Source organism: Chrysochloris asiatica, unplaced genomic scaffold (genome assembly GCF_000296735.1).
Source record: "Chrysochloris asiatica unplaced genomic scaffold, ChrAsi1.0 scaffold00190, whole genome shotgun sequence".
Taxonomy (NCBI): Eukaryota; Metazoa; Chordata; class Mammalia; order Afrosoricida; family Chrysochloridae; genus Chrysochloris; species Chrysochloris asiatica.
The window spans coordinates 3,976,773-4,002,791 of NW_006408708.1; the positions used below are offsets into that span (position 1 = coordinate 3,976,773).

General features: G+C 40.7%; 1 protein-coding gene across 3 annotated transcripts in view; it reads right to left on the bottom strand.

The window, feature by feature from the left end:
* The window catches only part of ZNF827 (zinc finger protein 827), a 252,044-nt gene that overhangs the window by 170,436 nt on the left and 55,589 nt on the right, over positions 1-26,019 (bottom strand). For 2 of the 3 annotated variants that reach the window (XM_006872273.1, XM_006872274.1), the window contains exons 2-3: positions 23,810-24,859; positions 6,126-6,298 (exon numbers count right to left, since the gene is read on the bottom strand). In XM_006872273.1, coding sequence (XP_006872335.1) covers positions 6,126-6,298; positions 23,810-24,859 — 1,223 coding nt within the window. The remainder of the gene's footprint in view (positions 1-6,125; positions 6,299-23,809; positions 24,860-26,019) is intronic. The other variant, XM_006872275.1, reaches the window with a different exon arrangement.

The window sequence follows — 26,019 nt, forward strand, 5'->3', positions numbered from 1 at the left end:
CTGAAACTGGCTCCGAACTGGCAGATGTTCTGTAAGCCTGTAATTTCCCCATTCATGTCTGCCAATGTACTTCAGTCCTGACCTGTAACAATCCCCGCTATTTTAGTCCTGGCCCTCTCTGAAAGGGAAACTGCCAATTTGTAGAATTTGGGTCAAATTATTTGGGTTATTGTGTGATCTGGACAAACAAGTAAGTGATAGGAACTCCAACCTAAAACAGAATTGACACCTCATCTATCAGTTGTAATTTCAGGGGGATTTGAATTCAGCTCCAACCAAGATGAAGGGTGCATTCCTTAAGCCCACTGACCCTCAGGCATGGGTTTCCTTTCCAAGAGAGCAAGTTTTTAGTACAGCTGTTTATACATTCTGAATGCAATCCAAAAGCATTATTCACCAGCCAAAACATACTTTTAAATAACGCTAAGTGACCAACAAAAGCAAAGAAATTAAAAGTTAATGGTGAGATCCTGCCACTACAGCACCCCACTGTGGCTTTTGGAACAAAACAACAGAAAACATTCTGGGTCCCCCAAAGTATGACTTTCTCAATAGAAATAACCATATAAACTTAAATTCCCTTGCAGCACTGTATTGTTCATTAAATGGATTCCTTTCTGCCTGGGGGTGAGAAGAATTAAGGGAGAGGGAAACACAAGGCTTATCACTGTTAATATCCCCCTTGTCTGTTCTCTCACAGCTGAGAGATCATTTCATTTGCTTTCTCACAGAATCATGAGGATTCCCAGCTATCTCCTCTACCCAGTGCCCTCGGAAGCAGACACCTTGGTGGCCTGAGGTCACAGTCCCACAAGACACAGGACGCTTCCAGGTACTACCAGAAGTATGCCCCGGAACCAGGTGGTAAAGATCAGGAGGCAGAAAGCTTCCGTTCCTCAGAGCAGAGCTGCAGGAACAGATTCCATTTCAGCAGCGTCCTGAAATCTGTTAACCCAGGAGAGGACAGGAGTTTAATCCATGAACAGAAACTTGGGGTGCAGCTTCTGGAAGAAGGAAAAGGGCAGAGACAGAAGCCCACATTCTAAAATCAAAAGGGAGCCTTGGATGAAAAAGAGACTGTGTGCAAGTATTTTATGTGGCTTCTTTTCTACCAGATCCTGGCCTCGCTATATTTAGTTATGGAAACATGAGTGGAAGTTTAAAGGAAAAACAGGCGATGTTGTGCTGACTTTTGCATGTGTAATTTCATTTGAGCTACACCTTCCCGAAGAGACTACAGATCATATTCAGATTTTGAGAGACTAATATATTAGCTCTACCTTCCAGTAGCAGTTCCTTCCCTTCTCTCCTGACAGAAAGATACTTTTCTATTTTAATTTTTTAATTCTCTTTAGCCTAACACTTGCTGGAAAACTCCTCTTATGTCTGCTAATGTAGCGAAAATTTTGTCTCAAAGATTTCTTTCTTTCCAGACCAATGTTTAGAGACTCACTGATATGGTCATTTCTCACCAATAGTACATATTACTCATCCTAAAGTACCGGACTGTTGACTGCAAAATCAGAGGTTCAAACCCACCAGCCACTCCATGGAAACCCTATTGAAGGGTCCGACGGCACTTAGCAACAACAAGAAAACATGGGAACTAGAAGGCACCCTGGATGGTACAAATGGTTCATGGGCTTGGTTGCTAACCAAAAAGTTGGGAGGTTCAGATCTACCCAGAAGTGCCTAGGAAGAAAGACCTGGAGATCTACTTCTAAAAACTCAGGCACTGAAAACCCAATGGAGCACAGTTCCACTGTGACACTCACAGGTCACGATGAGTAAGAATTAAATCAATGGCAAAGGTTTGATTTTTAAACTGGCTTTACATCATTACCATTATCATAATGATTATTATTACCAATTCCGAGCAGTGCTCAAATGCTCTGGTCACGGTATTTCAGAGCATGGAAAAACTTTGTGAAAGATCTACTCTGCTCCACTTATGGGGAAAAGGCCAGGCAAACTAAGGGACTTAATGAGGACTCATAGCTTCTTAAAAGGCAGAGCTAAGACTCGCAGACCTCAGCTTCCTGAACTCCTAGTTCATTACTTGCCCAGTGTTCTTTTCCTTAGCAGTCTTCCTCACGTTTGCTGGTGAATTTTACCTTATGAATTTCACATATAATTCCTGTAGGCTCACTCTTCTAGTGAAGCTGTAAGAGGCTTCATGGAAATCTAAGAAACCGTGAGGAAGCTGGAGGCATTTTTAACAGGTTCCTTCCAAAGCAGACCATAAAACTTTTGTTTAACATATTAAAGAAATACTGAGCATGTAACACCAGTAGGAATATAGTAGATCCTGTATTTGTTGGACATATAATACCATTTACCCTGAATTAATACATGTAACTAATACAGAAAAATACACATCAAAATAATAATAATGTTTATTTCTAGGTGATAGAATTAAGAGTTAATTAAATATACATTTATTTTTTGTTTGTCACTTTTTTCTAAATTCTCAACACTAAAGTGGTCATCAGAATAAAGTTAGTTTATTTTAGAGCGTTATCTTAGAGTAATTTCTTATAGCATCCCACTGATTTTGTCTAAATATGCATGTTAATGTGCATACAGGTGACTTTCTGACAATAATTACTATAAAAATATATTTATTGAGTGTTTCTCCATGTTGGGCATTGAATTGTTTTATGTACATTCACTCATTTAATTCCTATAACAACTTCATACAATAGCATGATTATTATCTCCCTTAGTGAAAATGGAGACTGAGAGAACGCAAATGGTTCGTTCATTTATCGTGCTAAATTGTGGAACATAAGATATCCTGGTGGAGCAGCAGTTAAGCACTCAGGGGCTAATGAAAAGGTCGGAAGAAACATGTGGCTGTCTGCTTCAGTAAAGATTTACAGCCTTGGAAAACACTACAGGGCAGTTGGACTCTGTCCAATAGGGTCGCTATGAGTCTGAATCAACTCAACGACAATGTGTTTGGTTTTGGGTTTTATGGGTGCACATAATAGAGGATATCTATGCATGAGACCAGAGTCCTGGGTTGGTGCTGTGGGTTAATACACTGGACTGCAAAGTTGGTTTGATTCACAAGGTCGGCAGTTCAAGCTCACCAGCTGCTCCTTGGAAACCCTATACAGGGTCACTATGGGTTGGAACCGACTCGACGGCACTTAATAAGAAACAACAACATGCAGAAGACCACATCCATTATATTTATGTGTAGGCAGTACTTGCAAAATTCGGTCAAATGAAAGTGTATCTAATTAGAACATAAGATCATGAATTATTTGAATAAAAAAAAGAAGAAAAGTCTCATAAGTGAGGTGGAGAGCGGGCAGAAGAAAGAGTACCCCATTTGATACAATTAAACTTGCATGAGCTGGTCTCACACTTCTGTTATCAAAAGCCAGAATAGTAGCTCAACAGGTTAGGACACCATGAGTTTGAATAAAGAAGTGATTTCACACAACTGCTTTATTGTACTGGTTATTGATTTGTTCTGAAAGCATTCTCAGACCCCCATGACCCACAAAGGCCTCACGGCTCTCATCTGTAACACTGTCATGGCCACGGCCGGTATTATCAAGGCACCCAACCCGTCTCCCTGTAGCTTCAGGGTCAGCAGTTCCTGCTATTGAAAACCCAGCTTTTTTTTCCATGGGTTTATAAATAGGTAGTTTTAAGTGACCCTGAGCTGAAACCAAGCTTACAAGGTGTCAGGCTGGATGTAAGTTTTCTGCTCATTGGAGCTTTAAATTCCGTGGGCCTGATTCCTAAGCACAGCTCCTAAGCTAAACACAGAGGAAATGAAACAATTTTTTGTTTTAGAGCCATTTATTTTTAAGTCTAATCCTGCTAATGAAATTCACCTTGAGGGTTTAAACTAGGCGATTTCACTGTGTAAAATTCAACCAACCAGACTTCTGGTTAAGTGGATTCCGAAGATGAAGAGCAGGCAACCCCCAGGCAATGAAAGATGATAGAAAAAGGTAAAACAACAGAAAACAAACTATATCATGGATTTAATCCTTTTTTAAATCTTCTAAAACTATTTCCTAAAGTCAGCTGAATTTCTATCTGGCCACACCTTTGTAGAGCTACAATTCTGAAGAGTGAATATGGAAGGACCTATCTGACCACAGGACTTTTAAAAAAGCACGTCTTAATTCTGTACTATATTTTTTAATGCAGAAGAGTCCACACTGCATAATAAATAATGTTGACAACAAAACTATATTTAGAAATCAGCAAGAATGATGGTTGCTACTATTAAAACGTTCAATGGTAGTTAGTAGAAAGAAGTAACTATCACTGAACAGTTTCTGTGTTCCCTTCGTTAATGTTATCTCCTTAAATACTGATGACAACGCTTCCGACAAACATCATCATCCCCATTTAACAGAGGAGAAAATCGAGTACTGGAAGATTAACGTGTAGACTGTCTGCTCCTGTACAGATTTACAGCCTCGGAAACACTTTGGAGCGGTTCTATGCTGTTCTACAAAGTCACTCTGAACCGGAATCCACCAGATGGCAATGGACAAAAGTTAACTTGCTCAAGGCCACTTGCTAGTAAGTTGAACAATAAAATTTAAAGTCAGATCTATCAAATTAAAAAGGCTATATGCTCTTTTTTATCTCATCGGTTTTCTCCTTGAATTAGAACTGAAACCCTTAGTATTAAAGGGGTGTGCTAAAAAAGATTTCTATGTAACTAAGAGTTTTCCCACATCTCACATGAGTGTAGCACGTAAATGCTAGTGAATTCTCTATGTGCATTACAGGCACAAGCCTTCAGTCCATATGTTTTTAATTGAACACTGAAAACAATGTCCTCTGATATTTGCTAAGTGTAATCCTGGGAATTATGATAATTTAAACACTGACAACCTCCAGGAGGACTGTCAGTCTTGTCAGAAATGGCTCCCAAGCCTCCCATGGGGCTAAGCCACTTTAAAGCCAAAGAGCCTTTCAATCCTTATACCTGCCACAAGGTGACTCTCTATATTCTTCTGGGTTGGCAAGCTGACGAGCAAAGCAATGGCACCATTGTAGTGAAATCGATGCCAACTCATAGTGATCCATGTGTGTGACTGGTAGAACTGTGCTCCACACGGCTTTCAATGGCTGTGACTTTCTGGAAGCAGATCACCAGGCCTTTCTTTCAAGGCACCTCTGGGTGGATTCCAACATCCAACCTTTGTGTTAGTATCTGAGTACATGAGTCATTTGTGCCAGCTACGAAATAGCATAAGGGACGAGTTCTCTATGAAGGGGAGAAGTTCCAAAAGCCCTACAGTGCTCAGATCGAGTAGCTCTCTTGTTGCTGTTAAGTGCCTTCGAGTCGACTCCAACTCATAGTGACCCTGTATGGGTTTCCAAGGAGTAGCTGGTGGGTTAGAGCCATCCTTGTGATCCAACGCTTGTCCTACAGCATCACACCAGGACTCCGAGGAGTTTTCTAGTCCCAGGTGACTTTGGTCACTATTTGACGTTCCCTGTTTTTTGCTCTTCCCCACCAAACTAGTCCCCAGAAAATGCAAGGCTAGGTTAGGCTGCTGCTCCCCTATAGGTTAGACTGTTCTCCCCTATAGGAAACGCTGGGTTTATACTTCATATTGTTGTTGTTGTTGTTGTTATGTGCCGCGAAGTTGGTTCCGACTCATAGAGACCCTGCACAGGGTTTCCGAGGCTGTTACTCTTTATGGGAGCAGAACGCCTCATCTTTCTCCCACAGAGCAGCTGGTAGTTTCGAACTGCTGACCTTGCGGTTCACAGCCCGATTCGTAACCACTACGCTACCAGAGCTCCTTATACTTCATAGAGAGTCTCTGAATTGTACAAACAGTGAAGCGCTACCGTTTGGGTATTTGTTTCATAGTTTTGTTTTGTTGGGTTACACTACATTATTTGGCTATCAAAGATTCGCTCTGCCATTAAGTTCTTGGCTGCAAAATGTTTATTAATAATCTTTACAAGGAGACAGATTTCAACATTCAAATTTGCCCTTGCTGCCTTGAGCAATACAGTCTACCAACTCCACCAATGGCACCCTTTCCCCGTCTGGAAGCTTCCTGCAAGGCCCACAAACAAAAGCCCTGACCATGTCTGCCTCTGGGGGAGGTCCACAGTTGGCTTACCTTCATGTGGGATTTGAGATTGTCCTTGCGAGCACATCGGAATGGACAGAGTGGGCACTGGTGACTTTTGAGGCCTGTGTGAATCACCATGTGCCGCTTCCAGTAACTCTTCCTTTTTATAACCAAACCACATATTGGACACTGGAAAGGCTTTCCACTTTCTTCTTCTGAGGCTTGGAAAAAAAGGAAAAAAGAACAAGTGAGGAAAACAAAAGGGCACATTGCATCACGCGCTAATTCATACACATTGTTACATAAACAACACGACAAATGATTTGTTTTCTTCCACCCCCACCCCACCCCTTGGCAACTCAAAAGATTCTATCCATGATGTAGTTGTATTACGTGTTTCTTCGGGTAAAAGCCGACGTTCATTTCTGTCTGATCATCCTGCCTCTGTGAAAAGTCTGAAGGCCACCACAGACTTTGCATGAGCGGTCCTAGTGAAGGTACAGGGCACAAGTCAAAGAAGTCTGAGTTCTAGGAGTTTGTTTCCTGAAGGAAACCGCCCAACATCAAGTTTGGATCCTAATTCCTGGAACTTGGAAGATGGAGGGGAAAAGACCAATCAAATGGGACAGAAAATAATGGTGTGACGCTGCAGGATAATGCACTGGACTGCAAAGTTGGTTTGAACCTAAAGGTCAGTAGTTCAAACTCACCAGCCACTCCTAAGAAAACCTATATAGGATCGCTCTCAATAGGAATGGACCCAATGGCACTAACCTACAACTACATTGAAAACCAAACAGCCGTCATAAACCCCACGTACTGAACTCCAGTCGAGAAAAAGTTTGGAATCTCTGTCACTGACTTCAGGTGCCCTGATGGCACAGCAGTTAAAGAGCTTGGCCACGTACCAATAGGTCAGCAATTAGCACCCACTAGGAGCTCTGGTAGCGTAGTGGTTACGAATCGGGCTGCGAATCTTAAGGTCAGCGGTTCGAAACTACCAGCCGCTCCGCGGGAGAAAGATGAGGCTTTCTACTCCCGTAAAGATTTACACCCTCGGAAACCCTGTACAGGGTCGCTATGGGTCGGAACCGACTCGATGGCACTTAACAACAACAACTAGGCACTTCTCCAGGGAAAGATGTGGCAGTCTGCTTCTGTAAAGATTTACATCTTTGGAAATCCTATGGGGTAGAATCAACACTGAACTACAGACCACAAGGTCAGCAGTTCAAACCTACCTGCTGCTCCTTAGAAACCCTATATAGGGTCACTATGAGTCAGGACTGACTTGAAGCCACTTAATAATAACAACACATGGGCATTGTAAGTGGGAATTGGCCCGATAGCAATGGGTTTTTTGGAGATTAGTTTTGACTTGTTTAGCTATGATTGCAGCAGATGGTGATGCCAATTTAGGCATCTTAAGGTTAGAGTTTGTGGCCCTCTTCTTTCTGTCTCTCTGAATGTCACAAGAGATACGTGCTACTTTTCTCTGCATTGTGACGTTGTGAAGAGCGACAGCCACGCAAATACATAGGCTTCAATTTTTCAGGAACACCAACAGAGTAATGATCACTCTAAGTTACGATCACTCTTTCCTACACTCACCTTACCCCCCATCCCCAAAGATCAGGTTCTCTGTTATGACACTGTATTGCTAAACTTCTGGCCTAATATATAACGTATATTGCTCCGTGCCACACTGACCTCTGACATTTGGAGAGATGGGAAATAAAACAAAAGTGAAGTTGAGGACTCAAACTTTCCTGGCTTAACTATTCCCAAAATGTACATGGTAATTCACTCACAAAATTAAACATATGAAGCTGTTTTTAAAATGCGCTAGATCTATAGATGCTGATGGAAAAATATATCCAAAGTATTAGAGTTAGTAGATAAAAGCAAGATCCAGAAGAGTATGTCTGCAGTGATTCTATGTTTGCTTTTTAAGAAGTGGGAATCAATTGTCCAAAAAACCATGAGGAGAAAGGTTGATGGGGACTTTATATAAAGGATGGATCAAGTTGATAACACCTAAAACCATTACCCCAATAAACATGGGACAATCATATGGATGCGAAAGCTGGACAGTGAATAAGGAAGACCGTAGAAGAATTGATGCCTTTGAGTTGTGGTGTTGGAGGAGAATACTAAAAGTGCCATGGACTGCCAAAAGAACCAATAGATCTATTTTGGAAGAGGTGCAACCAGAGTGCTCCTTGGAGGCCAGGATGGCTAAGCTTCGTCTCTCGTACTTTGGACATATTGTCAGGAGGGAACAGTAGTTGGAGAAGGATGTCGTGCTGGGTAAGATGGAGGGTCAGAGAAAAAGAGGAAGACCCCCAATGAGATGGATCAGCCAGGTGGCATCATTGATGGCGTCAAGCGTGGCAACGGTGGTGGGGTTGGCCCAGGATCGGACATTGTTTCCTTCTGCTGTACATGGGGTCGCTATGAGTCGGTTCTGACTCGATGGCACCTGACAACAACAACAACAATCAGATATCATGTGCCTTCCTGTATGCCATCTATGAAACATAATTAGAAAAAATTAAATGACACCAGAATGTAATCATGCCTCTAAACAGCAAGCAGTATATAGAAGTGGTGGTGTGGTGGTGGTGGTGGTGTGGCATGGAGTTGGTTCCGACTCATAGTGACCCTGCATAAGATTTCGGAGACTGTAAATTTTTACTGGATCAGAAAACCTCATCTTTCTCCCATGGAATGGCTGCTGATCACCTTAAGGTTAGCAGCCCAACTCGTAACCACTATGCTACCAGATTGATAGATATGTGAAAACACACCAAGGGAATGGAATCAGCTAAATCCAGAATGTGGGAAATTCTACAGGTAAGGACTCAGTTTCATCAACAAACAAGTAGCATTTTTTTATCAAAGACAAGGATTATAGATAAAAAGAAATTTAAGAGACATACAGAAGTCCTCTGGTAGTGTAGTGGTTATGAATCGGGCTGTGAACCGCAAGGTTAGCAGTTCGAAACTACCAGCTGTTCCACGGGAGAAAGATAAGGCTTTCTGCTCCCGTAAAGATTTAAAGCCTCGGAAACCCTGTACAGGGTCGCTATGAGTCGGAACCGACTCCACGGCACACAACAACAACAACAACAATAGGAGTCCTGGTGTGGCGCTGTGGGCTAATGCGTCAGACTGTAAAAGTCATTTGAACTGCAAGGCCGATGGTTCAAGCTCATCAGCTGCTCCTTGGAAACTCTATAAGGGTCGCTATGGGTAGGAATCGACTCGATGGCACTTAACATCAACAACAAGAGACATATTCAATAATTGTAATGTGTGAACCTTTTTTGGGTCTTAATTTTAGGAAAGCAATGAAAAAAAATGTTAAAAAGACATTTTTGAAATAATTGGGGAATTACTGAGTATAACCCAGCGTTTCATAATATTATGGAACAACTGTTAATCCTATTATATGTGATAATGGATTTGTGGGGTTTTTTTTTGTTTTTTTGAAGTCCTTATCTATTGGAGATACATGTGGAAATATTTACAGGCAAATGGATATGCTGTTTGGAACTTACTTTAAAATGCTTCAGCAGGGAAAAACAAAAAAAGTGGGGGGAGTTGTAAAGGGAGATAATGGGAAAATGAAACCAAAAATGACATCCTTTTATTTGTGTGAAATTTTTCAGGAACCATAACCAAGAGACCACTCTGTGGTTGCCTCTGAAAGATTAGGGATTGAAAGAGAAGTGCTAGGAAGTGAAATGTTTATTAGCGGCACAATGGTTAAGTACTTGGCCACGAATCAAAAAATTGGTGGTTCAAATCCACCCAGAGCTACCTTGGAAGAAATACCTGGAAATCTACTACTAAAAAATTACAGCACAGTTTTACTATGAAACACCCGGGGTTGCTAAGGGTCAGATCTGACTCTATGGAAAGGAGTGTAGTTTTATTTGGTACTGTTTGAATTTTCAAATACATGTGACTTTTACACTTTTAAATGGGACTATTCCCAAGTGTGTAATTTAAAATAATCATATTATCTATTCATTTAGTACATGCAGAAGACCACTTAAATGGAAACAGGAAGAACTCGGGAACATTGTTGTTGTTAGTTGCCATCAAGTCAATTCCAAATCATGGCAACCCTGTTTGTGCAGAGAAGAGCTGCTCCATAGGAGCGTCAAGGCTCTGATCCTTTAGGAAGTTGACTGCCAGACCTATTTTCTGAAGTATCCCTCAAAAAATAAAAGGGGAAAAAAAAAAAACCTCACTGCCATCAGGTAGATTTCAACTACTAGCAACCCTTGAGGACAGAGTAGAACTCAGGACCACAGGGTTACTGAGATTGTAAATCTTTATTGGAGCAGACAGCCTCATCGTTCTGACAAACAGCTGGTGGGTTTGAACTGCCGGCCGGCCTTGTGGTTAGTACGAGGGTTCATCAAAAATTATCTGCACTCTGGCTGTAAAATTTATTTTAATCAACTTTTAAAAAAGACAGATGCATCATTTTTCAACATTATCTCCCTGCTTTTCAATACACTTTGTCCATCTGTCAACAAGTTTTCGTATTAAGCTGAGCTGCAAGTCATGAATGCACCGCTGTCTTCACTTCTTCATTAAAGATGAACCTTTGTCGTTGAAGGGCTTCTTTCAGGGGACCCAACAGGTAAAAGTTCGATGGAGCAAGATCAGGACTATAGGGAGGATGCTAAAACACCTCAAAAGGAAGTTTTTGCAGAGTGTCAACAGGATGGGCAGAGGTATGTGGACACGCACTGTCATGCAAGATTGCAACACTCCCAGATAACAGTTAATCTGAAATTTAGGCTTCAGCTTTTCAGTGTGCATCTCACTGAAATGAGCACTAATGATTGTTGAACCTTTTTCCTGATAGCGTTCCAATACTGGCCCTTGAGAATCCCAGAAAACTATAAGCATCAATTTTCTAGCTGATGGCTGAATTTTCTTGATCAGAAGTTGAGGATGTTTCCAATCCATACTCTGCAGTTTACTCTCAGTGATTAATCCATGTCTCACAATGATTTCTTTTAAGAAACTTTCAATTTCCTTTGAGTATCAGTCCAAATTTTGTTTGCAGATGTCCAAACGCTTCTGTTCATGCTCTTCTGTGAGTGGTTTCGGTACCCATCTCACACAAACTTTTTGAAAACCAAGGCTGTCATGGATTATTTTCTAGGCAGAGCCATGGCTGATTTGCAAATGATCTGACGCATTATCACTCATTTATCTGATGGAATCATTTCACATACATGTTGTCATCGGCGGTGGACATGGAAGGACATTTGAATATAACTAGATTGCAGATAATTTCTGACTCACCCTAGTAGTCCAACACAGCCCACAACACCGTCAGGACTCCTCTGAGTGGATTCAAACCACAAACCTCTCAGCTAACACTTAAGTGCTTAACCATTTACACCACCCAGAGACTCCTGGAATAAAGCAAAGGTATTCTAAAATATATTTTTACTTATACAGGTATAAGCAATCTTGGTTAACCCAGCATCTTGAGATAGAAAGCTCTTAGTAAAAATATGCCTGTCGAGTCTGGAATGTAATTGCGATGTGTCTTATACAACATTTCTTCTTTTGATTGGGGATAGGGAGGGAGAGTTTTCTTTGACTCTTGTGAAAGTACATATCGCAAGTCCTATAAACAAACATTTTCATTAACTCACTATGGTTTTCCTGCTGCCTGTTTTTCTTTGTTGATTGCCTCTGCTGATTTGGAGTCTTATTCCTTATTTTGCCTCCCATTTTCATTGTCATTTCATTGTCATTTCCACCACCCTGATGCTTTGATCACAAAGACTACAAGTTGAACAACAGATTTGAGAAAAAGGACTGGATCGGGCCTCTCAGTGAGATTATTGCCATAAACTAGAGGAAGAAAAAAATGATGTCTATTTTGAGTTGTAAGAACATCAAAAGTAATAAGAAAGTGATACACAACCAGGATGCTGCCAATCCTCGTTTTCAGGAGATATTTTCCACTATCTAAACCGTAAACTGCCTAGTTTGACAGAACTGTGTGGGAAAGCAAGAAAAGCTGCGATGTCCTCACACACCTGAGATTTCATAGCACATCATGAGAAGGCAATAAGAAAATTGAACCTGACCAGTTTCTTTAGTTCCCTTGCCTTGCCTAATTCAACCAATGTGTTTCCTATTCTTTCAGACATCCCGCCCTCCTGTACCCTAATCACTCACTCTGTATTTCAAATGTATTAGAGTGCTCTAGATTATGACTTGCACACTAGTATTCCACATTCATCTTTAAAAAAAAAAAAATGGACCTATGCTTCTTTAGTTTTAAACAGTACCCAAATACATAAAAATAGTACACAAATTAGGGAGAGAATGAAAATATTCAAAATGAAGAGAAACCAATTTTAAGGAGTGTGGTCAAATAGCTCTACTACTATGCTATTCACCGTTAAAGAACTCCAAAGATCCAAATCCTCTGCCATCAAGTGGATTCCAACTCATGGTGACCCTGTATAGGGTTTCTGAGGTTATAAATCCTTATGGGAGCAGAAAGCCTCATACTTCTCCCAAGGAGCGGCTAGTGGATTCAAACTGCCGACCTTGTGATTAGCAGTCCAATGAACAATACATACTGATTTACAAAGTTTAACTGATTATAGCAGGAAAGGAAGAGGACTAAAGCTAAGTTATAAAACGAATCATAATATGAGGGAGATTCAAATAGTTTTTGGAAAAATCACCTTTCATTCATTCTTTCTAAGAACTTTTTGAAGCCCTCTCATACAAATCTGGATAGTAATTTTCCCAGGTAGCATTTTCATTTTGGTAGGATCCCCTCTATATTTATAATGTTTCTGCTAGCTGCTATTGAGTTGCCCACAACTTATGGTAAACCCTATAGGGCTGGACAGTTGTAATTCACAGGATTTTCACTAGCTGCTTTTCAACACTAGATTTTCAGGCCTTTCTTCTTATTCTTAGCCCAGCTTACAGGCACTTAGTAAAGTATCATAAAGAAACACTTTACAAGCACTGAGTTGGTTCCATCTCTTATCAACCTATTTCCGAGACCGTAAATCTTTTCGGGAACAGATAGCCTCATCTTTCTCCCTCAGAGCAGCTGGTGTGTTTGAACCATTGACCTTGAGGTTAGCAGTCCAACACCTAACCCACAAAGCTACCAGGGCTCTATTAAAGCATCACAGCAATACATAAGCCTCTAATGAAAGACCAATGGTGGCTTCACTTCAGTTGCATTAGCGGTGAATCTGACCTGAGATTTCAAGGCAGATCACGGTAAGGCAATAAAAATACATTAACCAAAAAAATGAACCTGGCAGGTTTCCCTAGCCCCACTTGCCTTGCCTAATTCAACCAATGTGCTTCCTATTCTTTCAGACATCCCCACCCTCTTCTCTAGGTCTCCTGCCAGGTCTTCTGCACAGAAGGTAAGAATTCTATCACTGAAACCACTGCTGCCCTCTCTAAAATGTACTAACAAGTTTCAAAAAGTTAGTGGAAAAATTCCATCATCTTTTCATTCCATGTGTCCACAAACTTTCTGAAGCCCCTTTGTAAAGGATGTTTCTTAGGTTAGGGTCGGAAAGAAGTAAGAATATATTCAATGTCTTATGCCAAATTATTTTCAGGGAACTGGAATGCAAATTTCACTCAAACTTAGAACCTAAGGACACCTGACCTCTTGCTCAGAATGAACCATACACACACATTCTTAAGGCAGTAGGATTGAAATGTTCATAATTTTACCTCGTACAACTGCCTGATAAACAATTGCTCCTAAATACATCACTAGCTAGTTAGTCTCAATGAAAACAAAACTTAATTTCACCAAATGCTAGTAGGCTTGGTGGGATGGAGAGCTGCTAATTTGCTTCTTTGGAAAAAACATGCTCCATTTACAAGAAATAAGATGATCACAATAAAAGCAATAATATAAATGCATATGGCACACAAAACCCAAACCTGCTGCCCTTGCCAGCATTCCTATAGTACACACTAGAACTGCCTCACAGAGCTTCCAAGGTTGTAAATTTTACAGAAACAGACTGTCAGTCAGATCTCTATCTCATTGGCTAGTGGGTTTGATCTGTTGACCTTTTGTTTGGCAGAAGAATGCTTTAAGCACTGTGCTCCCTGGCACACAGTAAAAGGAAGGAGTTTGTAGCAGTGCTTCTTGTAGTAACATCAGTTAACAATAAATTTTAGCCCTACCCTCCAAATTATCTGAACATATCTAAAGGAGCTCTGGTAGCGTAGTGGTTACGAATTGGGCTGCGAACCTTAAGACCAACAGTTCAAAACTACCAGCTGTTCCGCGGGAGAAAGATGAGGCTTTCTGCTCCCGTAAAGATTTACAGCCTCGGAAACCCTATACAGGGTCGCTATGAGTCGGAACCGACTCCACAGCACATAACAACAACAACAAAAAATTGAAAACAACCTACAACCACGCTCCAGTTTAAAAAAAAAAAAAAAAAAAAATCAGTTGATTTCAAGTAGATTCTGACTCATGGAAACCCCATGCGTGTAGAGAAAAACTGTACTCCACAGGGTTTCCAGCAGCTGTGATCTTTCAGAAGTAGATGATCGGCCTTTCGTCTAAGACACTTCTTGGTAGATTGAAACTTCCAACCTTTCAGTTGGTAGGCAGGTGTCAGAATGTTTGTACCGTCTAAGGACACTAAACAACTGACAACACATAAAAAATACACAACTCAAGGCATGGCCCAACATGATAATTTATTGCTGAAGTCAGAGAGACGAAGGAGCAGCAGAGCACGGCACTGTTCAGGTAGGGCCCACATGAGATGGAAGCACGATGTTGAATTCCACTCAGCAGGCAGGAGAGAGAGGAGAGCGGGAGAAGGTGGAGGAGGGATTGCTGGGCAGGGCCTAGAAATCCTTACCTTTGTGTCTCTAGCACCCCAAACAATGCTGGGTACAAAGGACATTTCAGGAAATGTGTGTGGAGCATAATGAGAGTAAGTGGAAAGGGCTGGGTCAAGAGAGTAGCGTGAAACAAATGCTGGGAGTGGAAGAATCAGATGCAGAAGGCTACCGGGAAGTCCTAATGGAACAATTGCTCACCCACAAGGGCATGTCTTCATATAGTGCATCAATGCACATGTCTTGAATTAATGGATGGGTAAACAGATGGATGTCTATGGACTCAGACCAAAACTATTTCCAAAAGGAGCCCTGGTGACGTAGTGGGTCAGCAGTTCAAACCCACCAGCCACTCCATGGGAGAAAGATAAGGCTATTTACTCCCTCAAAGATTTACAGTCTCAGAAACCCATAGGGGCACTTCTATTCTGTTTTGTCAGGTTGCTGTGAATCAGATGGCAGTGGGCAGATTTTTAGTTTCAAAAAGAATTTTGTAGCAACTTATAGTAAAATTACATGCTGTGTGACTATATCATTAATAAAGAAAAATGATATACATTGAACTATTTACAATCAACAAGAGCTTCCCAAAGTGAAAACCATTTTATAGGACATATGAAGAAATTTTTCAAAGCAACCTATTTAATTCAAAAATAGACATCATATTTTAACATTTATTTCAAGTTAACAGGCAAAATATTACGAATAGGCAGTTAAGTAAAAACAAGAATTTCAGAACTAGCAGGAATCTTGATGATGATCCCCAACCAGCCTAGTTTACAGATGGGGAAGTTTAGGGTAGTATATGTTAAGTCCAGTGGCTTGTGGAAGGTTGAGATGAAACCAACCTCCTAATTTCAGATTCAGTGCTTTACCCTACAACATGTTTAGACTCAAACATTTACCGAGTATCAAAACTTCACGGGGTTAAAAAAAAACAACCTTAAAAACAAGCATAAAGGGTTAAGAACTGATCTGCTTTTACTGAAGGTCCACTACCACAAACTGTTGAGTGAATTCTCTCTCATAGCAAGTCCAGATGCATTAGAGTAGCACTGTGCTCCACAGGGTTTTCAATGACTGATTTTTCATAAGTAGAAGGCCAGATCTTTCTTCCAAGGCACCTGTAGGTGGACATGAACTTCTAGCCTTTCAGTAATCAGTAATGCTCATTACCCATTTGTGCCAGCCAGGAACTCCTTAGTTATTATTTAAACAAATGCAATTGCTTCGTAGGCTTTGAAAGCAAACATTCACTTGTTAGCTCCTACATGGAAATTTGTAGAAAACCAAGTTGATTTGCAAGTGGGTTGATTCAGCACACAGACCTTATGGTGCACACAAAAGGAACTGAAGATGCTGCACCTAGGCCTCATCAACGTATAGACATACAAAGACTACTGGTACATAGCTGATAGAACTAAACATTCTACCTCCTAGTGATATGTATGGATTTAATATTTTTTTAATGGAATGTCTTGGGCATGTCTTTCAAATGCTCACGACAACACAAAGCCATGTTAACAATGGTTATCAGTTAGTTTATCTGCAAAGCTGTTATTGAGGATGACAGTATCAAAGCATATTTTAATAACAACTAAGTACTCAATGAGGTCCTGGTAGAGCGCTGTACACAGGACAGTTAACTGCAGGTCGGCAGTTCAAGCCCACCAGCCACTCTTTGGAAACCCTATACAGGGTCGCTATGAGTCAGAATCAATTCGATACAAATTAACAACAAGTACTCAATAAAACAGAGAGAAGTCTGATCATTATAGGCAGCCTAAGTTTAAATGACTGGAAAGACATAACTGAGTTCAGCACAGATATTTCTAAATCCTGTGAATTTTCTGGGAGCATTACACTTCCATTATGGGTGATCGAAAGATCTGGAAATAGACAATGGTGATGGATACACACCATGAGGAATGTTGCTGAATATACATGGAAACAAATCTTGCGATGGCAAATGTTTGGTAATATATATTGTTTTGGGTAAGTGCCGTAGAGTCATAGCAACCTTGTATACAGTTTCTGAGAAGCGGCTGGTAAGCCTGAACCACCAACCTTGTAGTTCAAAACCACCTTTAGGTTCAGTGCTTTATCCTACAGCGCGACACCAGGATTCCATGTAACATATGAGGGGGGTTCAAAAAGTTGGTGGAAAATGGAATTACAGGACAATGGAAATTTTCCAAGAACTTTTGAAGCTCCCATGTATATAGATATTTATTGACCACAATTTTTTAAAGAAAATCATAGATGTAATCATCCCCAGATTACGTTATAATCAAAATGGACCTAAGAGAGGTTATCTCACTTTCTGGCCTTTAATGCTTTTGCAATAATTTCAGTAACACTGCATGCATATTAAAGTCAACAACAATTAAAAATTCAGATCTGTGTACCCAGAAGATATTCTTAGTCTTAAACTTCATGAGCTGGCTTTCAAGTAGATTTAAATTTTATTCAGTAAAATGAGATGTTTGGAGGACCTCTCCCTCTCTTGAGTGTTCCTTCTTATTTCTTTTAACTAGGAGTCTAGCATCCTGGATTTCTTGTTGGCCTTCTGCAAGGCAGCTGAAACTTTGTCTTTAAAATAAAAACCATTTATTTTATTCTTAGCTTCCACAGAACAGCAGCTTCAAAGAGAACTGAGTCAATGCGTGACATTTATCTTTATAGCAAACGGACATCATCTTCCCTCTACAGTGCCCACGTTTAGAGGAGCCGTGTAGCATGTGCTGGGGGCACAAGGTCACGTGAAAGAAACCTCCTTCTCAAGTGTCACGTCTCTCTTGTGGGGGAAAGGGCATTGAGTAGTGGACTCTAAGGAATTAAATACAACAGGACCTGATAACAAGTGAATCCAGTTCAAAAAAAGGCGGGGGCCATAAGACCAGACCTAGGAGATACTTTATTTTTCATGGTTTGGACTACCTTGACCTTAAGAAGGTCAAAGAAATGCTGGTGTCTAAATTAGTAAATACAGGGTCAGTTCTTCTAGCACATCTCTTTGTTACTCTAGAATCAACTTTATAGGTTTCTTTTTGTTTTGCCAGGGCTGAGAGGGGGAGTTGCAACATTTTGAGAAACAACTTCAAAATTTAAACTCTGCTTGAAACCAGGATGGTGGACAATTTCTCTTTGTGACTTCTCTGGTTATTGTTTGTTTTCGTTTAAGCTATTAGACAACTGAAATTCCTTCCCAGCGAGAGGAGCCTATCGACCTATGTATTTTGAATTAAATAAGATTCCTTTCTACGGTAAAAGAAAAAAGTAATAATGAGAAATGCTTTGAAATATGGTGGCAGCGCTCACTCTGTCTCCAAATGCTTTTTAGTGAAGTTGAGTTACACCTGGAACCAGGCCCTCAAGTTTCGCTGAAACCAACAGTGTGAGAAGGCACAGAGGGAGGGGGCTCCTTAGATTCAAACATTAGTGATCCTGTTGTTGTTGTATTGTTGTGAAGTGCCATCGAGTCAGTTCTGACCCATAGCGACCCTGTATAGGGTTTCCAAGGAACAGCTGGTGAGCTTGAACCGCCAACCTTGCAGTTCAAATGGCTTTGCAGTTTGGTGCATTAATCCAGAGTGCCGCACGAGGACTCAGTGATCCTAGGAACCCTAAAAGAATGAATATTGTATGGATTCCACTTATATGAAATATGTAAACAATGCAAATGTGTAGAGACCAGTTTATTGATGGTTACCAGGGGCAGGCATCAGTATTGGAGGAAGACTCATTAACAACTTTCAATATGCATATGATACAACCTTGTTTCCTGAAAGTGAAAAGGACTTAAAATACTAAAGAAGATCAAAGACCCCAGCCTTCAGTATGGATTGCATTTCAATGTCAAGAAAACAAAAAGTCTCACAACTGGACCAATAAATAATATCATGATAAATGGAGAAGAGATTGAAGTTGTCAAAGACGTTCTTTGCTTGGATCTACAATCAACACTCATGGAAGCAGCAGTCAAGAAATCAAACAACATACTGCATTAGCAAATCTGTTGCACAAAACCGCTTTTAAAGTGTTCCAAGAGCAAAGATACCAGTTTGAGGACTAAAGTGCGCTTGACCCAAGCCAAGGTATTTTCAATAGCATCATAAGCATGTGAAAATTGGACAGTGAATAAAGAAAACTGTAGAAAAATTGATGCACTTGAGTTACGGTGTTGGAGACAAATATTGAAAGTACCATGGACTGCCAGAAGAACAAACAAATCTGTGTTAGAAGCCAGAATCACGAGATATTGTCTCTCATATTTCAGACATGTTATCAGGAATGTCCAGTCCCTGGAGAAGGGCATTATGCTTGGTAAAGTGGAGCTTCATTAAAAAGAGGAAGATCCCCAATGCGATGGATTGGCACAGAGGCAGGAATATATATATATATCTTGTTAAGTGCCATTGAGTCAGTTCTGACTCATAGTCAATTTGTGTAGAGTTTCAGAAGAGCAGTTAGTTGGTACATTTGAACCTCTTACCTTGTGGTTCAAACTGACCTTTTGGTCCAGGGCATTATCCTGCAGCACCAGACCATTTATATATACATGGACTCCTGGTATGGCACTGTAAAATAAGCACTGGACTTCGAACTACAAGGTCCACAGTTCAAAACTTCCAGCTGTTGCTTGAAAACTCTGTTATTATGAGTCAGAATGTGGTGTTACGCTGTGGGTTAATGTGCTGGACTGGACTGCAACGTCGGTTTGAACTACAAGGTCAGCAGGTCAAGCTTACCAGCTTCTCCTCAGAAACCTATACAGGATCACTATGAGTCAGAACCAATTCGACGGCACTTAACAACAACAATTTATATAGAGAGAGGAGTCCCGGTATGATGCTGTAGGATAAGCACTGGATTGCTAACCAAGGTTGGCAGCTCAAACCTACCAGCCACTCCTCGGAAACCCTATACAGTCTCTATGAGTCAGAACCAACTCAATGGCACTTAGCAACATATATATACTTAACACAATAAAAATATTTTTCACTTTTATAAAGGATTTTTTTAAGTCAGTGACTGAAGAATGGAAATAGGAAACCCAAGGAAATAGTGGGAACAGTGCTATTACATGGAGGGAATTGCAACCAATGTCACAAAATCAAGTGTGTATAAATTGCTGAATGGAAAATTAATCATGTGCACTGTAAATTTTTACCCAATTTACAATAAAAAGTTACAGAAAAAAACAGTGATCCTAGTAACACTGCAACATCTCGCCATGACAAAAAGATAAATGACAAAATTACATGTTACATCAATTGCTTCTTAACCAATGATTTGGCTGGGAAGCTGGGAAGCATTGGCATTCACTTAAAACTAAAAAGAGCACACACCTCACCATTCCAGCTTCCGTTCCATGCAATAAATGAACAGAACTTAAATTTAAGGTGCATCTACTAGGGCATATGGGGAATTTTTCAATTGACAGTTTCAAAGCCCTCATGCTTTTCTTTGCAGCCATTTTTCCTCTAGCTTCCCTTAGATTATTGGGCAGAAGGAAGTATAGAATGGGTATATAAAATACAAGCCCAAGCAAGAGGTTATATACATCAGATCTCAGCAATTCCTTTCTCTTCCCTTGCCATTTAAAGATTTTAAGCACTCACTGATTAAAATATTAAGTGTTTCAGAAACGGAATAAATTTTTTTTTTTTTTCTTGTAGCTTTTGCACATTAAGTTCTGCAGAGAAGTGTGTTGAGATGCTGGTATGGTCCAAGTGCAAAAAGGGAACACAGTTTTTCCTTCAGGTGTATATCATATGGTAAAGCAAACAGAAAATCCTACTTTACACCAAAAGCATATGATCTCTTTCTCATCTTTACATGCAGATACAAGTAAAGTCATTTGAGTGAATTTGAGTGAAAAAACTATACTTTACCACTGTTGTTAATTATTCAACTCATAGTGGTCCTGTATAGAGTTTCCGAGGAGTGGTTAGTGGGTCTGAACCGCCAACCTTGCAGTTCAAGCAGACCTTATGGTCAAATGCTTTATCCCTACTGCTGTTGTTGTTAAGTGTTGTCAATTCCAACCCATAGCAACCCTGTATAGGGTTTCCAAGGAGCAGCTGGTGAGCTTGAGCCACTGACCTTGCAGTTCAAACGACTTTGCAGTCTGATGCATTAGCCCACAGCGCCACACCAGGACTCTATCCCTACTAGTTATTATTAATTTTGCATAAGCCTTTTCAAGTAACTACGATTCAAATAGATGTATATAATCTATGCTATTTGTACATTTATTCAAAAACCACATAAAAAGGGTATTTATAAAATTACATTTTACATATAGCCAGACACCTCTCTTTCTGTTGCAACCTCTAAATCACATTTTAATTGCAAAATTACCCAACTCCCTGTTCTTCTTGCTTCTTCATTTTAGCCATTTTTCTCCTTAATTCATCAGATGGCAGATAAGAAGTGAGGGCAAATGAAACTCAGAACTGATCAATGTTTCAGAATTTTATTGATAATCCAGAAACTCTGGAATGAACAGTTTAGATCACTTAAGAGTCTTAAAAGTTCCAGGTATCTACCTGTCACAGACCAAGAAACCTGCCATAGACCAGGTAGCAGTCCTTCAAATAGACCAAGGGGGTACTGTATGGTTTAAAAACAGGCAAGGTGTATATCAGGATTGTATTGTTTCACCATACTTATTCAGCCTGTATGCTGGGCAAATAATCCAAGAAACTGGACTCTATGAAGAAGATTATGAAATCAGGTTAGGACATGCTAATGACACTACCTTATTTGCTGAAAATGAAGAGGACTTGAAGCATTTACTGATGAATATCAAAGAATACAGACTTCAGTATGGATTACAAAAATCCTCACAATAGGACCAATAAACAGCATCATGATCAATGGAGACAAAATGGACGTGAAGGATTTCATTTTACTTGAATCTATAATCAACATCCATGGAAACAACAAACAAGAAATCTAATGACCAGTTGCGTTGGTCAGATCTGCTTTCAAAAGACTTCTTTATAATGTTTATAATTATATGCAAAGATGTCACTTTGAAGAGTAATAAGGTGCATCTGCCCCTCAGCCATGGTATTTTCAATCGCCTCAGATGCATGCAAAAGCTGGACGATGAATAAGGAAGATCAGAGAAGAGCTGAAGCCTTTGAATTATAGTGATGATGAAGAATAATGAATATACCATGGACTGTTAGAAGAACACATCAATTTGTCTTGGAAGAAGCAGTACCAGAACTCTCTTGAGAGGGCTGTAAGATTTTGTCTCATGTGCTTGGACATGTTAGTTACCAGGAGGGACCAGTCCCTGAGAAGACCATCATGCTTGGGAGTAGGTTGGTGAAAAAGAGGAAGACCATCAACTATATGGACTGACACAGTGACTGCACCAATGGGCGCAAACATAGTCAACGGTCATGAGGATGGCACTGAACCAGGCAGTGGTTCATTGGATTGTATATAGGGTCTCTATGAATAGTCGGAACTGATTTGACAGCACTTAACAACAATTCTGGCATTTACACAAGTTTTAAGTAAATATAATTCGTACATATAGCGCATCTGGAGTCCTGGTGTGGTGCTGTAAGACAAGCACTGGACTGCTAGCTGCAAGGTCAACAGTTCAAACCCACCAGCTGTTCCTGGGAAACCCTTTACAGGATCATTGTAAGTCAGAACCAACTCGATGGCAATTAACAACAACAGCTCACTCATCAATTTAAATGGAAATTTCTCATAAATGCATTACATTGATGCTAGCTACGATCATTCAGTCAATTATTTGCCTTTTCAAGCACCCTTCATCAATGTGGCTGCTAATTATCCAGAGTCATTGAGACATACACAACAGTAGTGTTTATATGGTTGAAGACACATGGAGCCTACTTCCGATTGCAGTATCCTTAAAAGACATCTGAAACACCATACCTGCATCTCAGGAACATGAATTTATTATGGACACAATGTAAAAAACAAGCCAGCACAAGAAGTGATGTTTCCATTCTGAGAATTTAACTGACTAGATTTCTCCCGTGGGTGAATAACTGAATGCCAAGGCTTTACAGATTTCTGACTTCTTCCTTGGAAAGACTGCCCCCCACAAGAAGAACTTAATTTTCCAATTTTCCACCTGCTCCACATGTTCCTCCAGAATCTGATTGGATCGGAATAAAATACAAGCATTTAAAGGAAATACTTTGATTTGTATTTGATTGACAGTGTTTTCTGAGTGCTCTCAGGTGACAAGAAATTACAGAAGGGATAAGTGAGAGAGACTTAAACCTCACAAAAGAAAAATTAAAAATTAACATAAATTAGGGATAAATTAGGGCAGAGGAGTTACTGATTATACAAAAGTCCATTTGAGATGGAGACAGTAGGAGGGTGGGCTCTCCCTTGTCCACTATTTCAAAAGTAGTGCTTTCCCCAATATTCAGTGATGGTACTCACTCTCCGACAAAGGGTCTTTGATCTTCCCCCATTAAATATATCTTGCATGGACCTAGCCTGAACTTAGTAAGAGAGAGAGATTAAAAAAAAAAAAGCATTTATATGAAAGGGAGGAATACTGGGAATACTGTATGTCTCAAAGATTATTCATTACCTTTCAAAAAACACAGCTATTTGTGAAGTCTTTGTGTAACACATATGTGAAAGATGACTGTCCTGCTTAATCACAGGGTTTTGTTGTGCTTCTGCATTTTTTATTCTTGCCTCAGATCAGATGGAGAGCCCAACCGAGTAAGGCAACGAATCAGACATGGCAATTTACACTCAAAAAGACTTGACATGATGGTTGAAAAGAAAAGCTTCCTTACCTGAATTGGAGGGTTTAGAAACTCTTCCTTTAGGAACCGGGAGGAGCAATAATTCCAAGGATTGTGGCGGCGGTGGAGGGGGAGGTGGAGGTGGTGGAGGTGGCGGGGTGACTTTTTCTTGCTTTTTCTCTGAAGGCGGTAGTGGTAGAGGATCCTCAGGCACCAGTGATGATTTCTCAGCCAGAAGACTCCCAGCAGCCCTTGCTGCGACCTCTTTCAGAAGAGCCGCTGAGGAGGTCATAGAAGCCAGGGACAGAAAGGAGCTGGCTGGAGGTGGGTGTTCCTGACCAGGAGTCAAACTTCTCTCGCTGACTTTCTTGGATAAAGCTGCCAAGGTGGAACTGGCAGACTGCGAACTAAAAGGGGAGGAGAAGGACTCAAATCGCATCGTCTCCTCAGTCCTGGTGAGAGATTTGTCCTGAAGAACAGCATTGGCTGCAGCTTTCAGTTTTAGGATGGCTGAATCCGGGGACAAGCCACAGGTGGTGGTTGAGTTTGGCAACCACTTACCTTGATTCCATATAAAACGATTATTTGGAGTGTATTGGTCATTCTGTTCCTGCTTCTCAGCCAACTTCCTGGCAAGAACACTGAGCTGCTGGGCATGGTGGGATGGAGGCGAAAAGGAGAGATTCGAGCCAGTATTTACTGGGGATTCCACTCCGCCATTGGCAGTGGCTGTGGCATCGAGTTTGAGAGAACCAGCCTCCAGCAGCCGCCTCAGGTTGCTGCTCAGGGGCTTATTGGAACCTGGGGAGTCATCCTCACACAAAGAAGACACACCAGGGGAAAGGTGATCCTGACACTGCAGTGAGTCCCGTAGGACGTCACCGTCCAGTGCTACCAGCTCCAAGGTGTGACTGCTAGGAGTCCCACTTCCCAAGGAGGTATCAGGGGAGGTGGATTGCTCTTGGATCCGATCCTCCAGAGACAATTTATAGTTCTCCTGGACTTCTCCATAGGATGCTTCTGACGGAGTCTCTGAAGAGTTTCCATACCAGTGTTCTCCTTCACTGAGTTCGCCCTCCGCTTCTTCTTGCCTACTAACATCTGGGGGAATTAAGAAGATCAGGTTTACTTCCAAAGCGGGCAATAAGCAAGTCTTAAGACACTCAAATGGAATTGTTAACATGCTTCCTCTTCCCTTCCACCCATGAACCAAATGACAGAAAGATTTCTAGGAAGAGAAAGTCAGGTGCTGAATTGGTCTTAGCATAAGACGGGGGAAAAAAAAAAAACAAAACCAACAGTTAATGGTAAAACCAGGGCCTCAAATCAGTTCATTTCAGTTCATTCCCCTGCTGAGGAACTGCATTTGCATCTCAGATAAACTGAATCAGAACCTATATTTTAATAAGATCCCCCAATGAATTTTATGTAAAATGGTTTGAAGCTCTCTCTGGGTAAAACACACCCACCAAACTCATGACCAAACTCAATTATAACTCACAGAGACCCTATAGGACACAGCAGAACTGCTACAAAGGCTGTCCAGGGTAGAAATCATTTAAGGAAGCAGACTGACTCATCTTTCTCCTGCAGAGATGTTAGTGGATTCAAACAACTGAACTTTCTGATAGGCACCCAAAGCTTAACTCACTGTACCATGGTGGAAAATTCCATTGCCTTTTCATTACATTTCTCACAAACTTCTTGAAGTCCCCATTATATATTATTTTATATATATTAATTTCTAATAACTTGTTGTTGTTGTTGTTATTGTTAAGTGCCGTCGAGTCAGTTCCAACCCATAGCGACCTTGTATAGGGTTTCCGAGGAGAAGCTAGTGAGCTTGAAGCGCCGACCTTGCAGTTCAAATGGCTTTGCAGTCTGGCGCATTAACCCACAGAGCCACACCAGGACGCCTTCTAATAACTACTTCAGATAAATTGACATGGGAAAGAAAAGTGAGTAAACAAATGGATCTGCTAAGGAAATCATGAGATGAAGAGCCTGCTATTTCAATGAATGGGGAAATGGAAAGAAGTTTGTATGTATACTTGTGAAGAATTGGTATGATATGTAAGTATCACGTCAGAATCAGAGAGGCAGCTTGGTATAGCTGGCAAACATTGGCTGCGAGACCCATTTCACCACTTTCTAATTCTATGACTTTCAGCAAGTCACTTAGCTGCTTTGAGTGAGATGCCACTTCCTGCAAAATAAGATGTAATTACTGAAGACATGAGTTAATCAAAAATTGTAAACAA